Source organism: Doryrhamphus excisus, chromosome 22 (assembly GCF_030265055.1).
Source record: "Doryrhamphus excisus isolate RoL2022-K1 chromosome 22, RoL_Dexc_1.0, whole genome shotgun sequence".
In the NCBI taxonomy this organism is placed as follows: domain Eukaryota; kingdom Metazoa; phylum Chordata; class Actinopteri; order Syngnathiformes; family Syngnathidae; genus Doryrhamphus; species Doryrhamphus excisus.
Window position 1 is genome coordinate 3,695,538 of NC_080487.1, and position 18,807 is coordinate 3,714,344.

General features: G+C 41.5%; 3 protein-coding genes across 4 annotated transcripts in view; 1 reads left to right on the plus strand and 2 right to left on the minus strand.

Moving 5' to 3' along the window:
* Positions 1-114: 114 nt before the first annotated feature.
* Positions 115-18,807, plus strand: part of LOC131109643 (zinc transporter ZIP11-like) — a 72,567-nt gene continuing 53,874 nt past the window's right edge. Inside the window, exons 1-4 of the mRNA XM_058061854.1 lie at positions 115-264; positions 2,584-2,756; positions 2,871-3,073; positions 8,126-8,330. The gene's annotated coding sequence lies outside the window, so the exon portion shown is untranslated. The remainder of the gene's footprint in view (positions 265-2,583; positions 2,757-2,870; positions 3,074-8,125; positions 8,331-18,807) is intronic.
* Positions 2,282-3,604, minus strand: LOC131109650 (tumor necrosis factor receptor superfamily member 13B). Its single transcript, XM_058061875.1, has 4 exons — positions 3,490-3,604; positions 3,295-3,411; positions 2,865-3,119; positions 2,282-2,798 (listed from the first exon to the last, which is right to left on the minus strand). The coding sequence occupies exons 1-4, from the start codon at positions 3,602-3,604 to the stop codon at positions 2,551-2,553; spliced, it is 735 nt and encodes a 244-aa protein (XP_057917858.1). The 3' UTR covers positions 2,282-2,550.
* sstr2a (somatostatin receptor 2a) lies at positions 8,933-18,717 on the minus strand. 2 transcript variants are annotated; one of them, XM_058061852.1, is made up of 4 exons: positions 18,551-18,717; positions 16,885-17,348; positions 15,029-15,354; positions 8,933-14,062 (listed from the first exon to the last, which is right to left on the minus strand). In XM_058061852.1, the coding sequence occupies exons 2-4, from the start codon at positions 17,273-17,275 to the stop codon at positions 13,631-13,633; spliced, it is 1,149 nt and encodes a 382-aa protein (XP_057917835.1). In that variant the 5' UTR covers positions 17,276-17,348; positions 18,551-18,717; the 3' UTR covers positions 8,933-13,630. The 2 variants fall into 2 exon arrangements, with proteins under 2 accessions (XP_057917835.1, XP_057917834.1); XM_058061851.1 differs by having other exon boundaries at positions 18,439-18,717.

Below are 18,807 nucleotides of genomic sequence, written 5' to 3' on the forward strand. Positions count from 1 at the left end.
CATACAGTGTTGTGAAAATGTGTTTGCCCCCTTTTTTTCCCATTTTGTCACACTTAATAGGAGATCTATCGGTACGGAAAATGCTATAAAGCCATTTCTAAAGCTTTGGGACTCCAGCAAACCACAGTGAGAGCCATTATCCCCAAGTGGTGAAACATGGAAGAGCGGTGAACCTTCCCAGGAGTGGCCGGCCAACCAAAATAACCGGAAGACTGCAGCGATGCAACATCCGAATAATTGCAGGCCTCACTTGCCACAGTTAAGGTCAGTGTTCGTGACTCCATTTTAAGAAAGACACTCTTTTTGGAAAGTGTGTGTCCCATTACATCTGATGCAAAAGTAACACCGCATTTCAGAAAAAGATTTACGTGTGACAAACATGCAAAAAAAAAAAAAATTAAGATAGAGGCCAAACACTTTTTCACACCACTGTATATAGTTACACACTCAAATGACCAAATATTGCATTATGCATTTTTTGCTGAACTGCAAAAAAACAAAGAAAAAAAAGTCAGCATCTCATGATAAACATTTGAAGAGAAGTTGTTTATGTGTGTCGCTACTTGTGAGTTTGTCATCGGTCAACATGGGAGGCTTCGGCTACACTTTCCCCGAGTGTGTCAGATGTTTTCCGCCTCTATTGCTGCTTCCAACTGTCGCGGGGCGGACATTACTCAGTAAATATTCTATTTTTATAAATACTGTAATTATAAAGGTTGGTTTACAGTTTTGCATTCGCTCTCACATTGTCCGTCTGTGTTACATTGTGCCGTGTTGTTTTCTATACGCAAAAGAGCTAACCACACCCACTCTGGAAAATGCTGCTATGGTGGCTAACTTAATGTTTAGTTAGATTAAATGTTTTTTTTTATTCTCGTTATTATTCTTGGGTTATTTTTGTGTGATTTTTAAAAAATATATACAGTATAAGTCTTGGACAGTTTTAGAGTCATGTATTCTTCATGTTCATGGTATGTGGTTGTAATGTTGGTGCAGGTCAATGCAAAAAAAAAAAAAACAGGATATGGGAGGTATCATCCTCAGAATCGTTTGCAAAGGATCCTACAGTGTTAATCTATGGCCGCATGCTGCTTGATTTTAGTGTGTGTTTGTGTACGTGCACAAGAAAGAGACAGGGTGGTGAAAATGCTCATCGTCGGTGTGGTTGTTAAAAAAAAAAAACAAGAAACAAATGTGGTTTTGCGTGTATAAAAACAAGTGCGTGTGTTAAGGTTTGTATGCACGTGTGGTGCGCGTGCGTATGCCGTGCGTGTTTGTGTACTGAATCAGTACTTGCGTTCAGCATGCCGCCCAAGCTGAATATTACTTTTTTTTCACATGTTGAAGATGTAAAGTATATATATCTATACATATATATATATATATGTACAGTTTGTACGTAATAGACAAATGGTGAAAACCTCAATATTGATTTTGTTCTTCGATATTGCTGGATTCCGCCATGGGAGTTCTTAATCGTGTCTTGGCCCATGAAGTCATTCCTCACATACAAAATGACTGCTGCAAAGACTGGACAGTGATGGCAAGACACTTCAATAAAGAAAACAATCTATATCTGTAATGCACCTTGTCTTACTGTATAAGACTTAATTTACCGTGCACACACCATGCTCGTGGTTCACAAAAAAAAGTTTCTTAAGTGGAAAAAGAACATTGAACAGGTACAGCAGAATTGTCCAAAGTGTTGTTTTTTTATTGCCCTGCGGCACATTCTAAAAATATCATTTAACAAAAAAATGTGCAACAGCAAATATGGAAAAATCTGCAATAATTTTGGAGCCTATCCCAGCTGACTTTTGGCGAGAGGCGGGGTTCACCCTGCACTGCTCGCCAGCCAATGGCAGGGCAATATAGACAATCACATTCATACCTATGGACAATGTTGGGTCGTCAGTGAATGCATCAGTGTCTCTGTAACATTATGCCAAGTCAAACACATTTTAGATATTGTTTTATTAGAATTTGATACTGAAACTCAGAATGTGGCTAGGAGGTTCAGGGTTCAATTCCACCCTCGGGCATCTCTGTGTGGAGTTTGCATGTTCTCCCCGTGCATGCGTGGGTTTTCTCCGGGTACTCCGGTTTCCTCCCACATTCCAAAAACATGCTAGGTTAATTGGCCACTCCAAATTGTCCATAGGTATGAATGTGAGTGTGAATGGTTGTTTGTCTATATGTGCCCTGTGATTGGCTGGCGACCAGTCCAGGGTGTACCCCGCCTCTCGCCCGAAGACAGCTGGGATAGGCTCCAGCACCCCCCGCGACCCTTGTGAGGAAAAGCGGTAGAAAATGAATGAATGAATGAACTCAGAATGTGTGTTATTTAGTAGTTTAGTAGTTGGTGGGTTGCTGCCCTCTTTCCAAACTCTGACACAGGATTTGGCCAACCTTTTAGCCCTGAAAAGGTTGATGTTGGTTACTTCAATGTCTAATAATTAACCTTACTTTAGTGTAGCGTATACTTTAAGGGACACATTCATTTCTACAGAAGTATTATTGCAAATAAGTAATGTAAATATACAGTGAGCTTCATCCCACCATTGATCCCTCATACACCTCCAGTGTGGGCGTATCAGGTTTTCCTTGTGTAGGTGGAGGACATTGATGTTGCATCCGGATGTGGTTCAGGACATCTTGCTGGTAGTGCGTCAAAGGTGATCCGTGAGGCCTTTTGTTGTCGCTGGCGACTGCTGCAAAATCGGGGAAGCAGTGGACGCACACGGACGTCTCAGTAGGTATGGACTCATCTGTGGCTCGACTTGGATGTGCAACACAATCTGTTGTAAAGAGTTGAAAACGCATTAAAAATCCATGTGGACTTCACTTGTAATGCTACGCTGCACCTGTAGGTCCTCGCTGACCCCTGACCCCGTGGCCCCGCTTGTCGACGCACTCCTGGTCGAGGATGATTCTGGCTCTGCTTCCTCTCAGGAATAGCACCACGGCAAAACACAGACTGGACAGCAGCAGAACCAAGCACAGAGCGAGGAGGGAGTAGATGAGGACGGTGGGGTCTTCCGCCGGGAACCCTTCGGAATTTGGAAGGTGTGAGGTAACTTTAACCAGGAATGTTTTCGTGGTAACTGGAACAGATAAAGCTAAAGAGCAAGAATGGGGAAAATCATTACTTTGCAAACAATTCAAATATTTTCATTATGAATTTGTGGGATGCTTTTTGGAGGAAACTACAGTTTTTTTTTTACAGTAGTAGTCTAAGGATCAAAGTTTTTCACTGCAAAATGAGCTGAGGGTGTTGGTCCGCTGGGTACTCACTGGTACAGTGTTGGGAGCACTCTGCTGGATGTCTGCCACAAACATCAGCGCACATCACACATTTCCTCAGAAGCCCGTCATAGTAGTGGCCAGGCAGTGTTCTACAGTCCGCTAACACTTAAAAAAAAAAATCACATCACATTTCATCACCTTTTCATATGACCCATATAAACCCATAGCTCTCCATTTGCTTACCACAGTAGTTGGTGCATCTGGTAATGACCAGTGGTTGCCTGCACATTATCTTGCAGGGAAGACATTTTTTAAGCAAGCTGTCCCAGTAGTGGCCTGCGGGGCAAGTCACACCCATTGGTGCTGAAAAGGTGTAATAATAACATTGACAAACACAACAGATTTGAAATTCCATGTGGATTATTTATGTATTACTATTTAGTTATTAGTCATGTGCTATCAAGGGAGGCTGGCCATGTCATATTATGGAAAAACAAAACAAAAAAAAGCTATAATTTGTGTAAACGTTTAAATAATATTACCCCAATCAAGTCCAAATATTATTGAAACAAAGTCATAACATTATGAGATAAGGAACATGAAAAAAATGTCATACTAATAACATGCTTTTACACCTTTAGTGGTATTTTCTATGACACTTGTCCTCCAATGAAATGCTCTGCTCAAACAAAATGCATTATGGGAAAAAAAAGATCGTAACTTGCATTAGTACATGTTTGTATATTTAATTTGTATGTTTTTTGAGTGTTAAGTTGCTGTATGATGAGTTTAGTGTTTAGTGAGTTTAGTGAGTTTACAGTGTTTTGTAAGATGAGGCTCCTACGGCCGGTCCAAATGCAAAAAAAAAAAAAAAAAAAAATCACAGGAAATGCACGGAGGTCAAACGGACGGTGTTCTCATTTTCATAGAGGATCTTTGTCATGTCAAACAAACTCTTTTTTTTCAGTTTGCAAGACAAAGGAAAACAAGTTCATACTAATGAACTTGAGTCCAATCTGCTGTATTGAGTATTCAACACACACACACACACACAGACCTGCTCCGGTGAATCTTTGTTAACTACTAACCACTGGTCCACTGTGCAGCCCCCCTACTTTTCATCAGCATCATCATTATTCCTGTTCAATTTGGTGACATTTAAGTTGCTTTGACTTGTTTATTTGCCTTCATTTTGGTATTTTGATAATGTACTGTATTAGTATAAGTAGGTACCGCAGGGCCCAACACAAGGACAAAAAAAAGAAATCGTAGCGTTCTCAAACACTGTTCTCTCCGCTCTGGTGACCACTGAGTCAGCCAGCTGTGAACGATCCATCTTAACACCTCCGCCCCCCCTTCTCTCTTTCGTTCTGTCTCGTAAGGCCAATTTCAGCTAGGTTAGTCACAACCTGAGAGGGAACACAACCCCTTTTTGGTTTTCATTTCTAAGTGAGGATCTGATTATTATTTTCGGACTTTTTCTTTGCTGAAGCATTGGGAAAATCTACAGCGTGTATCGATGTACACATTATACAATGTTTTTTTAATTCTCTATTTGTGTATTTATAGTTTTACCTTTTTATTTCTATATTTTTTATTTTATATTATGTATTAGGGATGTCTGATATTGGCTTTTTTTGCGAAAAATCAATATGCTGATATTGAACTGAACTCTCAATTTTCGATTCTGATATCAGCCGATACCGATACGTGTAACATGACATTTCTCCTGTGGTGGAAAGAACATTTCATTTTTTCATAAATATTTCATTTTTTTTTATTTTACCTTTATTTACCCAGGCAAGCAATTTAAGAACAAATTCTTATTTACAATATTTCAGCATTGGTTTTGATGATCGGGGAAAAAAACTGATACCAACCACTATTGCATTTTTATGCTGATATCAGTGCAAAAATTGTTGAACATCCCTAATTTATATTGTATATTTGTTAATGGTTATTAGTATTTTGTATTTTACACTTTTTTACAAGACCAAATGTCAATCTTTGATATGAATATGTTTGCTCTTACCTGGTGAGCTGAAGGTGGTCAAATCCTCGTTTAAAGATGAGGGTGAGACTTGTGTGTTTTACCCTGGAGCCTCATTTGGGTATGAACTCTCAGTGTGGTCTGGGACTTCCCGTGTGTGTGTGTGTGTGTGTCACTACGACACAGAATACCGTAATTTCACAGTCCAGTTGTCTGACATAGATGTTTATTTGGGATATGCCTCTCCAGATACATTCATTCACTCATTCATTCATTTTCTACCGCTTATCCTATCCTATTCTACGAGGGTGCTGCAGTCTATCCCAGCTGTCTTCGGGCTAGAGGCGGGGTACACCCTGGACTGGTCGCCAGCCAATCACAGGGCCTCTCCAGACAAATTTACTTCCTACATGTTCTCCACTGGTAGTGTTGGGAAACCTGTACTGTTTCAACCACTACAATGCTGTCAGAAATGCCCTTTCAACATTAAGTTGCTGTGTGATGAATTTAGTGTCATGTGTACGAGTGTCTTTCCGACATAGGTTTGGGAAAAATGTCAATTTTCATATTATTTGTGTCATGCGGCACACGTGGAGCCCAATGCAGTGATTTTTGGGTACGCTAAAAATAATTGTACATCCGGTTGTAACCGAGGCTTCTTTGGCACACTTTAAGGTATGTCAATAAAGTACTGCAATAATAATACTTTCCTTGGCAGGTAATTACATCCATGAAGGAATAATTCCATTACTAATTAAATTACATTCTTTGGTCTCGTTATTTTTAAGCATGCACGGAACTGTAGAGTACTTAGTCTTCTTCATCCAAAAACTAAAGCCAAATAGTAGTAATGATGGACTCACTGGTATCGTACCAGGAATGGTGACTGAGACGTGAAGAAAACTAATATGAAGATGTTAATATGACTAATATAGTAAGGAAGAGCACACTTTAAATAAGAAGTTCCAGTTTCAATTGTGATTTGCTGTGCAGCTGGTTAGAAGATACCGGAAAGCAAGCGGTGACAAATCACCAAATAGCTGACTGGGAATGGCGGGAATGTCACGTAACTGTAGTTGTTAATAAATAAAAGAATATTACTGGTGGGATTGTTCTCTCAACCCACAAAGCATCCTTTTTATTTATTTAAAAACAAACAAACCAGCAAGCAAACTCAAGAAAATAAATGAAATGTGATTTTTTTGGAGTTGAGTCATAGTGAAACTTAACTTATGTATCTGTATCTTTGTACATTATGACTCATTTTTAAAACAGTCACACTAAAGGTGCGCCACATAACTATGGGGTGTTCAAGAACCGCCAAACAAAGCGAGAAATCTCCAATCTTGATGAAAAAACATGATACACGATTTCCAACAATAGTACATGTACGCTGTACATTTTACATGTATCATCATGTATTTATGAATTATTACTGATGGGATGTTTATTTTTGGAGGGAGAAAACAGCTTACTGAAGACAGCTGGGATAGGCTCCAGCACCCACGCGACCTTTGTGAGGATAAGCGGTAGAAAATGAATGAATGAATGAATTATTTTGGATCCCAAATGCCAAATATACAGGACATTGAATGAACATGTTATAGCCTTATTATATGTCCAATTGTGATCTGGTTAAAATAGAGACAATAAAATAATAATTGCACACAATTCTACTTTTTAAAAAGTCAACAATGTACATTATTTATAACTCCATTCCAACTTCATAAATGTATTGACTGTAATGCTGAGGAAGCCTGATCATTAAGGTAAAGAATACAAAAACAAATCAAGGCTCAATGCACTGTTTCACTTTCACCGGCAGATGGCGACAATCTGCAATGTTTGCAACAGCATGCACACTAAAGAAAGAAACATTTCTACTGTCCTCTATAGTTGAACAGCATTTGGATATCAAAACAATGTTAGTGGTGACACAGGAACTTTTAAGCTATTGTGCTTAAATCGAATTAGCTTGGTCTATTGGCTTATTAGCCAGGACATGCTGTGTTAGTGATAGTCAACTAGTATACAATCATCATGTTTACAGTTAAACTACCAGCTGTAGTATATGGTCAGGAGGCGATGTCGAGAAATAGGTTGTAAATGAGGCATTTTGGGGGATGAAAGGCGTCCCCGGAGGAGGTAAAGCAAGGCCCGGCATCAAGTATGTGCATGTGAGATCAAAGCACGTGAACCCGCACGCTGAGCATTTCCTCTTGATCACGCAGCATCATTTCTCTTCTCACAAGGGCACCTCTGCTGGATCAAACGGGTCATCTTTTTTACCCACACATTCTTGGAGTAGCCTGTTTTCAGTTTACTCCAAAGTTGGTTTCAGCTTGAGGTCGCCAAAAGATGGCCGCGGAGACGCTTTTGCGCCTCAGTCTCAATCATGACACTTGTTTGTGTTAATTAGACTAAATATTTCAACATAATTCATGGAATTAATTAGTTACCAAATATGAGGTGTTACTTTTGTGAGGGACTGTGTAGGATACAGAGTTTGGATTTTGAAGTTCACAGTCACCGATGAGAATTTGGGTCTCACCTTCATCCTCTCACCTGCGGCAAATAGGGCGGCCACAAGCACAACATTCATTACGGCTGGATGAAAAGAGGAGACGAGCTGTGAGTCACATAGCGGTGGTGACTCGGCCTGGAGCCACAGCGATAGAGAGATGTAAGGGAATATTGTTCACTCATGCAAGGAAGGTATCAAACAACCCCACCTCCAGCTACATGCTGGAGAATATCATAAATATGTTGGCATCAAACCAGACAACACGAGTGATGACACAATACGGCCTATTATTAGTCAAATTATATGCATGTTTTGCCGAAATTGGCTCAGTTGACTACAATACTAATATAATGCTTTCATTACAGGGTTGCAGGGGTATGCTGGAGCCTATCCCAGCTGACTTCAGGCAAGACACGGGGTGCACCCTGGACTGGACCGTGGAAGGAAACCCAAGCTTGCACGGGGAGAACATGCAAACTCCACACAGAGATGTCCAACATGCTAACCATGCTAACCACGTCCGAAATGACGACTGAAAAAAAAGGTCTCCTCCCATTCCTTGTGGAAGTGGTAAGTTTTTTTTACTTCTTACTTTGTCCTACTGGCTGCACGGCGATCAAGTGGTTAGCGCGCAGACCTCACAGCTAGGAGACCATGGTTCAATTCCACCCTCAGCCATCTCTGTGTGGAGTTTTCATGTTCTCCGTGCATGCGTGGGTTTTCTCCCACATTCCAAAAACATGCTAGGTTAATTTGTCCATAATTTGGCCACTCCAAATTGTCCATAGGTATGAATGTGAGTGTGAATGGTTGTTTGTCTATATGTGCCCTGTGATTGGCTGACAGCTGGGATAGGCTCCAGCACCCCCCACGACCCTCGTGTGGAAAAAGCGGTAGAAAATGAACGAATACTTTGGCCTACTTCCCCAGAATGTAATAAGAATCTGGTAGTTTCCCATTTCTTGGCCGTAAGTTTAAAGGAGTCGGGGAGGGTGCAATAATAAAAAAATAAAATGTTTGAGCTTTATTTGTCATTTTTCAAAATAATAACTGCATGATAAAGTACACAAGAATCCACTTAAAAATAAGTATCATCTCCACTATCCTTGTACTCATTGATTGGGGCTCTTTGGTTTGAAAGACCCCCACCCCCCCTCCCCACATTGCCACCAAGCTGCGTCTCTGATGAGCTGAACTTCAGCGTCTGCTTGCAGATGACTTGCTTTCCGGAGACAAAAGTACGTGCACGTGGTCCTTGGCATAAATAAATGAAATGAAAATGCTTTTAAAAGAATCCAAGTATCAGAGTAGATGCTGAAAAGCATTTTGCAAGCCTTATTCATATTGTAGTCAGCTAAAATACTGCATGGTAACGCACTTAGAGGGGGTACTTGGCAGGGATAAAAACAATACACAACGGGAGCAGGAAGTGTCCTGTGTTTTTAATCACAGAGATTGTCTTATACAATCAATGATCTTTTTTTTTTTATATTCTATCAACAGTAGTCACAGATTCTGCACTTCACATTAAAACACCGACATAAGCAACATAACCTTGGTTTCGCTCATGGACTAGACTATAGTAGTACAAAGGCCTTTGAAAGACATGTGTTGCTTTGCTGTACGCTTGTTTAGTTACAAGGCACATTGAGTAAATACACTGCATGGAAAAGTACTTTATCCATAATTCATGAGTGGGTACGATGAAATGGATATCAAGCTACATTGTTATACAAGTGTGTGTGTGTGTGACTGTGATGGGTGTACTCACACACAGGGTGTGACATGCAACCCCTTCCGTGATACATCTCGTGATACATTGACTTGATATCGAACGCTGCACGTTCTAGCCCTTCACAAATAAGTTGAATAGAAAACAAGAGAAGGCAAGAAGCTTCTTCTTTATGTGTTTTTTTTTTTTTTTTTTTTACACTATACATTGGCAGGCACACACACAGCATCGACACACGGTGTGGAGCTGAGCTACATGGCAACCCAAATTACGGAATACTTTTTCATTATCTGACCTCGTTTCAACTTAGATCTTCTTTGTACCCTTTTTGGGCGTCTACATGTGACATATCATTAGGCTACATTTATATTAGATTTGGATCAACCATCTTGTCAACATGGATTAATCGTCAGAACGGCCCATTTAGTACGTTAGGTCGGAACAGCCGACGGCACTGAAAGTCTTGCCTTTCAGGATGTTTCACTTCGTGTCAGTCCAATGCACCATGACTAGATCTGTTCATATGATTTTGCGCATACGAAACAAAGAGTGAGTGGACATACAGTGGGAGTACACAGAATCAGATGGAATACACAAGGATTTGGTTTTATCTACACAGGGGCATCCATGTGAAAAATAGTTTTCCATGCAGCCTTTGGACAATGGAATGGTGCCGATGAGCCGTTCTGTTGGTGAAGAGCACCACTGAGGCGAGTTTACGTCTGTGCGATGCATCACGAGGTAGAACGTTATCTCTTCTTTATATGCAGACATCATTATGCAAACACGTGACCGTACGTGGTCTATTGTGTAGAAGCACTCAGTATTCAGGCCAAGCCGACCGCTGCACAAATGGATCCTTGCAGTGTGCAAACAACAACCAAATGTGCTGAATTCCAAAAATACTTCACAATATCATCCTGATTCATAATTCAGATATCTGGTATTCAAAGCTCTTCCGTCTGTGGAAAATGCAAATGTGTGGTTAAATGTAGTTTGGGGGCTGTTATAATCATTTCCCTACCAAGTTGATGTTTGCTAAATACAAGGATGAAGAGTCTTGAACCAGTCATGATGTGCTATATATATCACTATATTGACACTTACTATGGTACCCATTATGTCATTGGATACTCATATCACCTCATACTTCGGTACGTGAAATAAAATAAAATAAAATAAAATAAAATAAAATAAAATAAAATAAAATTTAATTTAATTTAATTTAATTTAATTTAATTTAATTTAATTTAATTTAATTTAATTTAATTTAATTTAATTTAATTTAATTTAATTTAATTTAATTTAATTTAATTTAATTTAATTTAATTTAAAACTTAAACTATATTAGGAAAGCAGGAAGTGAACAAATGTAACAGTTACTGCTTGTAAAAGTACCAGACGGATGGGTAGGATTTAATAAGCTTTGCCTCTCCCTACTCCTTTTGGACATGTGGAACTGTGAACTGATTATGGGATGCACTCAATTGTAATCTGATGCATGTTCAAATGAAATTAAACCATTACCATTAATTAACAAAAACTAAAAAACAGTTTCTTTCCTTTCTTGCCATCATCTCCCTCAACAAGACCATGTAACCAAGGCAACCAATCGTCCTCTACGATGTAGACTCTTCGTTATTTAATATTATTTATTCTTCTAATTTCTATATTTTGTACTGTCATACTGTCTTACACTGAAAATTGAGCTGCTGCAATTTCATTCTACTATACGGAAAATGCCATTACCAAATTTGTTAAAGGTACACAAAGGACTACAAAAAAAGAATACACGCAGTGTAAAGTATTCTAATTGTCTGCCAATGTGTATCACTGCTTGATGGTTCGTGACCGAAGCAGCAATGTGCTTCAAAGTCAACCTGACACTGCAGGATGACCTCATTTGTATCACAGAGCCTTAGCGAACCTCCAGATCTCCGCGGAACAAAAGGTCACTGTGCACAAATCGTTTGATAGAACCGAAAAGGGCATTGGGCTCTCTCCCGCTTAACGGATAATTAAATCTACAAAATGGGAATCACATAAGAAATGTTATTATTCCCCCCCCCCGCCCAGGGGTTGCTGTGATGTAGCCAATCACAGGGCACATATAGACAAACAACCATTCACACTCACATTCATACCTATGGACAATTTGGAGTGAAGCTAACATGCATGTCGTTCCTATGCGGCCCCAACAAGGTTTTATTGTACAATTATCTTTTAGGATATACTAGCGGGAATTGAACACTGCAAAAAATAAGCACGCTTTCTGAGCACCTCAACTTTAAATTCTGACTCAATTTTTAGTCAGCAGGTTCCGAGATCAATAAGGGAAAATGGGTCCCTTGCTCCTTTGTCTAAATCAGGGGTCTCAAACATGTGGCCCGCGGGCCAAATGTGGCCCACCGGACACTAGTTTGAGGCCCCGGCCTTGATATGAAAGTTTAATGTTAGTGCGGCCCGCGCAAGTTTGATATGGATGCTGTATGGTATCATGTACCCGGAAAAAATTATTACGTTTGATTAATGTTCATGTTAAAGGTTAAATAACTGTTAATAGTTATCCTCCCTATCCGTGTGGAAGTGGTACGTTTTGGGCGATTTAAGTTTAAAGGAAATAACTTGAAGGATACCGCTTAGGTCGCTAGCTCGCTAGTTTGCTAGTTTTAGCATGTGTCTCAAGACCCTGCAGTTGCGCAATATGTTGTAAATAAAAAAAAGAGTATAAATGTGACTATAGTCGTGTTTTGTCATGTCTACAGGGCTCTAATAATGCTTTGTTCATTTAAATCTGAAAAAAATAATTTGTCTACCCACCAACTATATGTGGTTTCTTAAGTTTTTATTATTTGCTGTTTTTTTATTATTATTATATTTATTTATTTATTACTGATTGATTGATTTTCTTTATTCTTGATTTGTTTATTTATTTTTCATCTTATTTTGGGTAGAAAAATAAAAAATAAGATATTCTTGTAGAAAATTGGAACCAAAGCGAAGTTTTTTTTAATTTTTTGTTTTTAATAAATGCGTTTTTTTTGTTTTTGGAAAACCTGATGCGGCCCAGTCTCACCCAAGCTCCAGTGGCCCCCAAGTAAATTGAGTTTGAGACCCCTAGTCTAAATCAAATCCTACAGCAATACGTTTAAGAAAATTAGAAAGTCTGAGTGCAGAAAAAAAGGGTCTCATGGTCATATTCATATTCATATGGGCTGTTTTGCAAGGCTAAACCATCTAAAAAGCCGAGAAAGGTGGCCTTGCGTTAGCATAATCATTGTCAAAAGCCATGAAAGGTGTTCTATGCGTGATTAGCCTGTACAGTGATGCTGTATGCAGCAAAGAGCACGTTTGTGAGAAGTTCCATGTTGAAAACCCGGACACAAATTTACCGACCTTTTGTTTACACGTGCGCCAGGTTGGCGAAAATCATATTCCTATTTACATCACCGAACTGTTTGGAATCAAGTGAGGTCACCTCTGCTGCCAATTTGTTTCGCCACCGGACCGTTGAAGAGTTACGGATCAGTGCAGCATCCCTCGGCTGACGGCCAACGTGTTTCATTATTTAGGAACTAACATGGCGTCGTCGGGAGTTTGTTGCTCTGGTGATCTTCTAAAGGCTCGGCCGGTGTAACAGATCATTACCACCGAGCATTATTTATTTATTTATTTTTTTGTGGTTTTTAGTTTTATCTTTGGGAGTCGCTGGCTGTCTTCTGTTAATATGTTTGGCTTCCTCAGCATGTCTCCCATTTAACCATAACAGTGCTTAATGACTTCCAAACATCTCCCCACCGTCACACACACATACACACCATTAAGCAGTATGGTCGCCGTCTATCTCCAATAGAAACCCGACTGGGTGTAGTTTCCACCATGGCACCACGTTAGTGACGTAAGCATCGGTGCAAATAATGTTCGATGTCAGTCAACAGGCTTGCTGTGTTATTCTGCTTGAGGTCAACCAGATCAAGTTGCCTCATCTGCTCAAACAGTCATGAGCTGGGGGTCAGTGGACCTTCTCTGGCCTCTGTTGTGAAATTGTTTAGATTCCTGTTAGTCCATAAGGTCAACTATTACATCGCTCGCTGCAGAAGTAGTCAGTGGCCGACCGCCTCTTCCGATCCCAGGCGCCTCAAATGCTGGTTTGCAGCTCGCCATTGAGCAGCGCCGCGTTGTGAGCCTCCAAGTTGGCGTTGATGATTAATGCATTATTAACCATGCGGCTCCTGTCCGCTCTGCTGTCGCTGCGCTCCATCTCATCCAAGCCCGCTACCTTTTTCAGGCACAGCACCTTCTGGAAACTCTTCTTGAAGTTGTCTGACAAGAAGGCGTAGAGAATGGGGTTGGCGCAACTATTGGCGTAGCCCAGCACCACCACAAAATCAAAAGTGCTCTTCACGGCAGACGTGGGGTTAATGGAGCCGGTGACGGAGGTGACGTTGAAAATGTAGAAGGGTAGCCAGCAGAGGACGAAGACGGCAACGACGATGGAGACCATCCGTGTCACTTTGCGCTCCGAACGCTTGCGCTTGGTTGAACCCACGCGCATGCCTGATGATTTCACCTGGCAACGAGGAACATATCAGTCAGTCATTCATTCATTTTCTACCGCGGGTCGCGGGGGGTGCTGGAGCCTATCTGGTTGCCAGCCAATCACAGGGCACATATAGACAAACAACCATTCACACTCACATTCATACCTATGGACAATTTGGAGTGGCCAATTAACCTAGCATGTTTTTGGAATGCGGGAGGAAACCGGAGTACCCGGAGAAAACCCACGCATGCACGGGGAGAACATGCAAACTCCACACAGAGATGGCCGAGGGTGGAATTGAACCCTGGTCTCCTAGCTGTGAGGTCTGCGCGCTAACCACTAGACCGCCATTTCTGTCGATGAACCATTTCCATAATAATAATCCATCTGTAATTTCATAAACGACTGAAATCGATCTCTCCAGGATGTATGGGAAGCAATAGGTTCCTTCCGTCTATCCATCCAATCATTCATCAGTTTTCCGAGGTCGTAAGCCCAGACTACTTTGTCCGGCTCCTCCCTGTGGAACCGGAGGAATTCCAAACAATTAAGAGGATCCACTGTACTGTATCCTGGGTCTTCCTACCGGTTGGAAGTGCCCTGAACAAGAACGAGGTGTCAAGGAAGTCCTAATACTCCTCATCTCGGGGCAGGATCTCATCCCCAACCTGGAGATGGTGATCTGCCCTTTTTCCAATCGAGAACCATGGACTCGGATTTGGAGATGCTGATTGTCATCCCAACTACTTCACATTCAGTCGCCAAGAGATCCAACAATAGCTGACATTCCTTGAATTAGCATGTAAGCAATAGCTATTTTCAGTTATCAACCAATCTTAAACGGGTTGGATTGTATAACGTTTAAACCCAGACAAGTACGATAAGATACTGAAACGCTGAGTCGGATTACATCAGCTTCTTCCGACTCCTTTTGTAAATATTGTCATTGTACCGTGAAAGTGCATTGTGCTTTTGCGATGAGCATGTTCTTACCTTGACTATGATGAGAAGGTAACACAAACAGATGACAGCCAGCGGTAGGAAGAATCCAATGAAGAAGGTGTAAAATATGAAGGCGGTGTAATAGACATCCTGGGGCTCGGGCCAAATGATGCCGCATACCGGCACCTTGTCCAGGCCGCTGAAGATCATTGTAGGTAGGATGACTAACAGCGACACACCCCACACTGTCATGTTGATTAACTTGGCTATGCGGGGCTTCCGCCATTTTGTCGACCTAATGGGGTGAACCACGGCCAAGTATCGATCGATGCTCATCACCATGAGGCAAAAGATGCTGGTGAACTGATTGAGCGAGTCTGGAGGAGGAAGAAGAGGAGAAATTGTCAGTCGTCACCAGTGCTTTTCATGAAATAGAAATAATTAAATGTGAATTAGTTTCAAAGTATTGCAGTGACGATAACGGACTTGGAACTCAAGTGTTGGTATTCATAATTTAATTGGAAGGAATCATTAATCATGACAGGAAAATGATCCAAATCTTGTCAAGCACACTATATGCAAAGTTAATATTGCAACAGATACGCCGTTTTTAATCTACAGCTCCCCCTACAGTGACTATTTTGCGGTCTAGTGGTTAGCGCGCAGACCTCGCAGCTAGGAGACCAGGGTTCAATTCCACCCTCGGCCATCTCTGTGTGGAGTTTGCATGTTCTCCCCGTGCATGCGTGGGTTTTCTCCGGGTACTCCGGTTTTCCTCCCACATTCCTAAAACATGCTAGGTTAATTAGCAACTCCAAATTGTCCATAGGTATGAATGTGAGTGTGAATGGTTGTTTGTCTATATGTGCCCTGTGATTGGCCGGCCACCAGTCCAGGGTGTACCTGTACATGCACCAGGAGGCCACCATCGCCATGCTTGCTACTCTATTTAGACAGTTATTGTATTACAATTGGGCGGCATGGCGGTCGAGTGGTTAGCGCGCAGACCTCACAGCGAGGAGACCAGGGTTCAATTCCACTCTCTGCCATCTCTGTGTGGAGTTTGCATGTTCTCCCCGTGCATGCGTGGGTTTTCTCCGGGTACTCCGGTTTCCTCCCACATTCCAAAAACATGCTAGGTTAATTAGCGACTCCAAATTATCCATCGGTATGAATGTGAGTGTGAATGGTTGTTTGTTTATATGTGCCCTGTGATTGGCTGGCCACCAGTCCAGGATGTACCCCGCCTCTCGTTTGAAGACTGCTGGGATAGGCTCCAGCACCGCCGCGACCCTTGTGAGGAAAAAGCGGTAGAAAATGAATGAATGAATGAATGAATATACAGCAATGTTAGCATTAGCGCAACACGACGGGTGTACGTGCGATCGGAAGTAAGTAAGTTGTTGGTTGTTGTTGGTCGCAATGTGCAAATTCAGGTTGTGGGCACTACTTGACGATTGGTGCCAGAAGTGGGATCGGTAGCCGCCCAGTTGGAAGGCCCCTTGATGTGCGACTGACACGGAATCCCTCAGAAATCTGACTTCTTGCCGAAGGGAATATTTATTGTAGTGGTTGTCTACAAAATCTGACTCTCATGTCAAAAAGCAGGATTCTGTGGTGTCGGAAGTGGGATGGTATCTGCGGAAGGCTAAGTTGGAATGATCCTTGTCACAAGTGAATGTCCGGGTCCGCAGTTCCAGATGCAAATGTCAACAGATTTGTAATTGGATGCAAACGGATATTATTCACTGATAAGATGCCTTTTTAGGAATAATCCATTTTTTAGTCTAAATGTGAACAGTTACAGACAATATTTTTTGTGTAATTTTCCTCCTGTGGAGCCTTAAATTGCTTTGCTCAGATAAAGCGCTGCTGCGTCGTGAAGCGTGCACCCGCTGACCACCTACCCACAGTCATGATCACCCTGCACAACACCTCGCCGAAGGGCCAGTGCACCAGCGCCAGCTGCAAGGCGATGAACGGCAGGCTCATCATGCACAGCACGTCTGCCACCGCTAGGTTCAGAATATATATGTTGGTCACCGTCTTCATTTTGGCATAGCGCAGGATCACGTAGATGACCAAAGCGTTGCCGCATAGTCCCACCGCACATACGATGAAATAGATGAAAGTGATGACGACTGAGCTGGTCTTGTCCTGGTGAGACTCCCTTATTTCACCGGTCAGGTTTAGGTCCAGGCTTGAGTCGTTCCCTTGGAGGAAGCTGTCGTACAAGAGGGGTTCAGGTATAGTCATGTTGGGTGGAGGTGAAAGAAAGGACCATTGATCCAGTGCCATAACTGCTGGGAGGGGGTCTACGTTTGCAAAACAAGGTGCGAGGAAGTATCACATCTCAGCTGAAGGGAGACACCTAGAAGGGAACGAGAAAGGAATAATATAAGATCCATCGCAACAGTTTCAAGGCAACATAATCAATGACCGCCACTGTCAGGTTTACGTTGTATGTCAGCTGTCTGCAAGGGTCATCGAATCATAATCAGTGATTATCATGTTGCTGTATACCCAAACTCTTAACCCACCCATGTGGGTCAAAATCATCAATCAATGTATGCGTAGTGTTGCGTGCATACATGCAAAATGGCAGTTTTGAGAGGAAACGAGTAGGGCACTGTGTTGCTCGCAACCGAAGACAAATGTTTATTCAATCGATCATGGGGACAAACACCTCTGACGTTGCCACGCCATGCAGTAAATGGAGTCTGACTTGAATGAGTCCTATCACTAGAATATGAAAAATTATGGTTCAAATTAAATACAACCTGTCGAATTAAACTGAAAAAAATTACTATGTCTAACATGCTTTAAATGGAGACGCATTGACTTGAATGTGTGGATGGAAAATAGATAGACTGGGGATTATTTGTCAAAAGCTTTCCAGTTGCGAGGGGCTTAGGTCTGGGCTCTGGCACGGCCACTTATTTTTCAATTTAATTCAAGTTCATTTTAATTGTATTTATTTACATATATATGTATATCGATATTTTAAGAGGTGTTCACTCTATATATACACTGTACATCAAATTCAGTGTGGAAGTGGTTAATGACATGTAGAGCTTCACTCTTATGAAATGAATTTATTGAATTTAGAGAATGAATTATGGCTCTTTCCTTCACCCTATTAAGATTGTACAAGCGTACATTTCAGAAACGGTCTCTGAAGGGGTTATTCATATGCGTGAGCTGTCAGGGAAAGCCGACGTGCATAATACAATTATTGAAATCTCAGAGGCTTTATGGGTGTTATGGCATCAGTGTTAATTGGCACCCTTTGGGTTATAGCAGACATTTCATCTTTAATTAAGACTCCGCTGTCCATGATAACAACATTGGTAAGGTTTCATGTCAACTCTTTTTAAAACCCCTTCTAGTGACTTTAAACTGAGCCGAGGCGATACAAGAATATTAATACTGTGATGATTGATTCATTGAAAACTACTTACTTTTTATGTCAAGTCCATCATTGGAAAAGCAGCCATCCATTCATCCATCTATCTATCTATCCAGTCATCCACCTGCGCTTCTTCTGTGAAGCGCTCGCCGGTGTTCACGCACCCAAATGCCGCCCACGTCACAGCAGCCCCTGATGGATGTCTCTCAGGTCATTTTCACCGGGAAGCGATATTTCTTTGCAGAAATGAAGGCAAAAGAGGGAAAGCGTTGGTGGCCAATCCAAGTTGAGAGTGCATCACAGTGACAGCGCGTTCAGCAGACTGAGACCACCAAAAGAGAGAGAGAGTGAAAGAGAGAGAGAGAGAGAGAGAGAGAGAGAGAGAGAGAGAGAGAGACTGGGGGTGGATGAGTGCAACATT

Coding starts and splice junctions, on each gene's coding strand:
- LOC131109650 (XM_058061875.1), bottom strand. CDS start 3,604: ATGGGTGTGACTTGCCCCGCAGGCCACTACTGGGACAGCTTGCTTAAA. Junction 3,120..3,294: donor GTGCTCCCAACACTGTACCA/GTGAGTACCCAG, acceptor CTTGCTCTTTAG/CTTTATCTGTTCCAGTTACC. Junction 2,799..2,864: donor GGGTCAGCGAGGACCTACAG/GTGCAGCGTAGC, acceptor TCTTTACAACAG/ATTGTGTTGCACATCCAAGT.
- sstr2a (XM_058061852.1), bottom strand. CDS start 17,275: ATGGCACTGGATCAATGGTCCTTTCTTTCACCTCCACCCAACATGACT. Junction 15,355..16,884: donor CAGGGTGATCATGACTGTGG/GTAGGTGGTCAG, acceptor TTCCTCCTCCAG/ACTCGCTCAATCAGTTCACC. Junction 14,063..15,028: donor ACCTTCTCATCATAGTCAAG/GTAAGAACATGC, acceptor CCTCGTTGCCAG/GTGAAATCATCAGGCATGCG.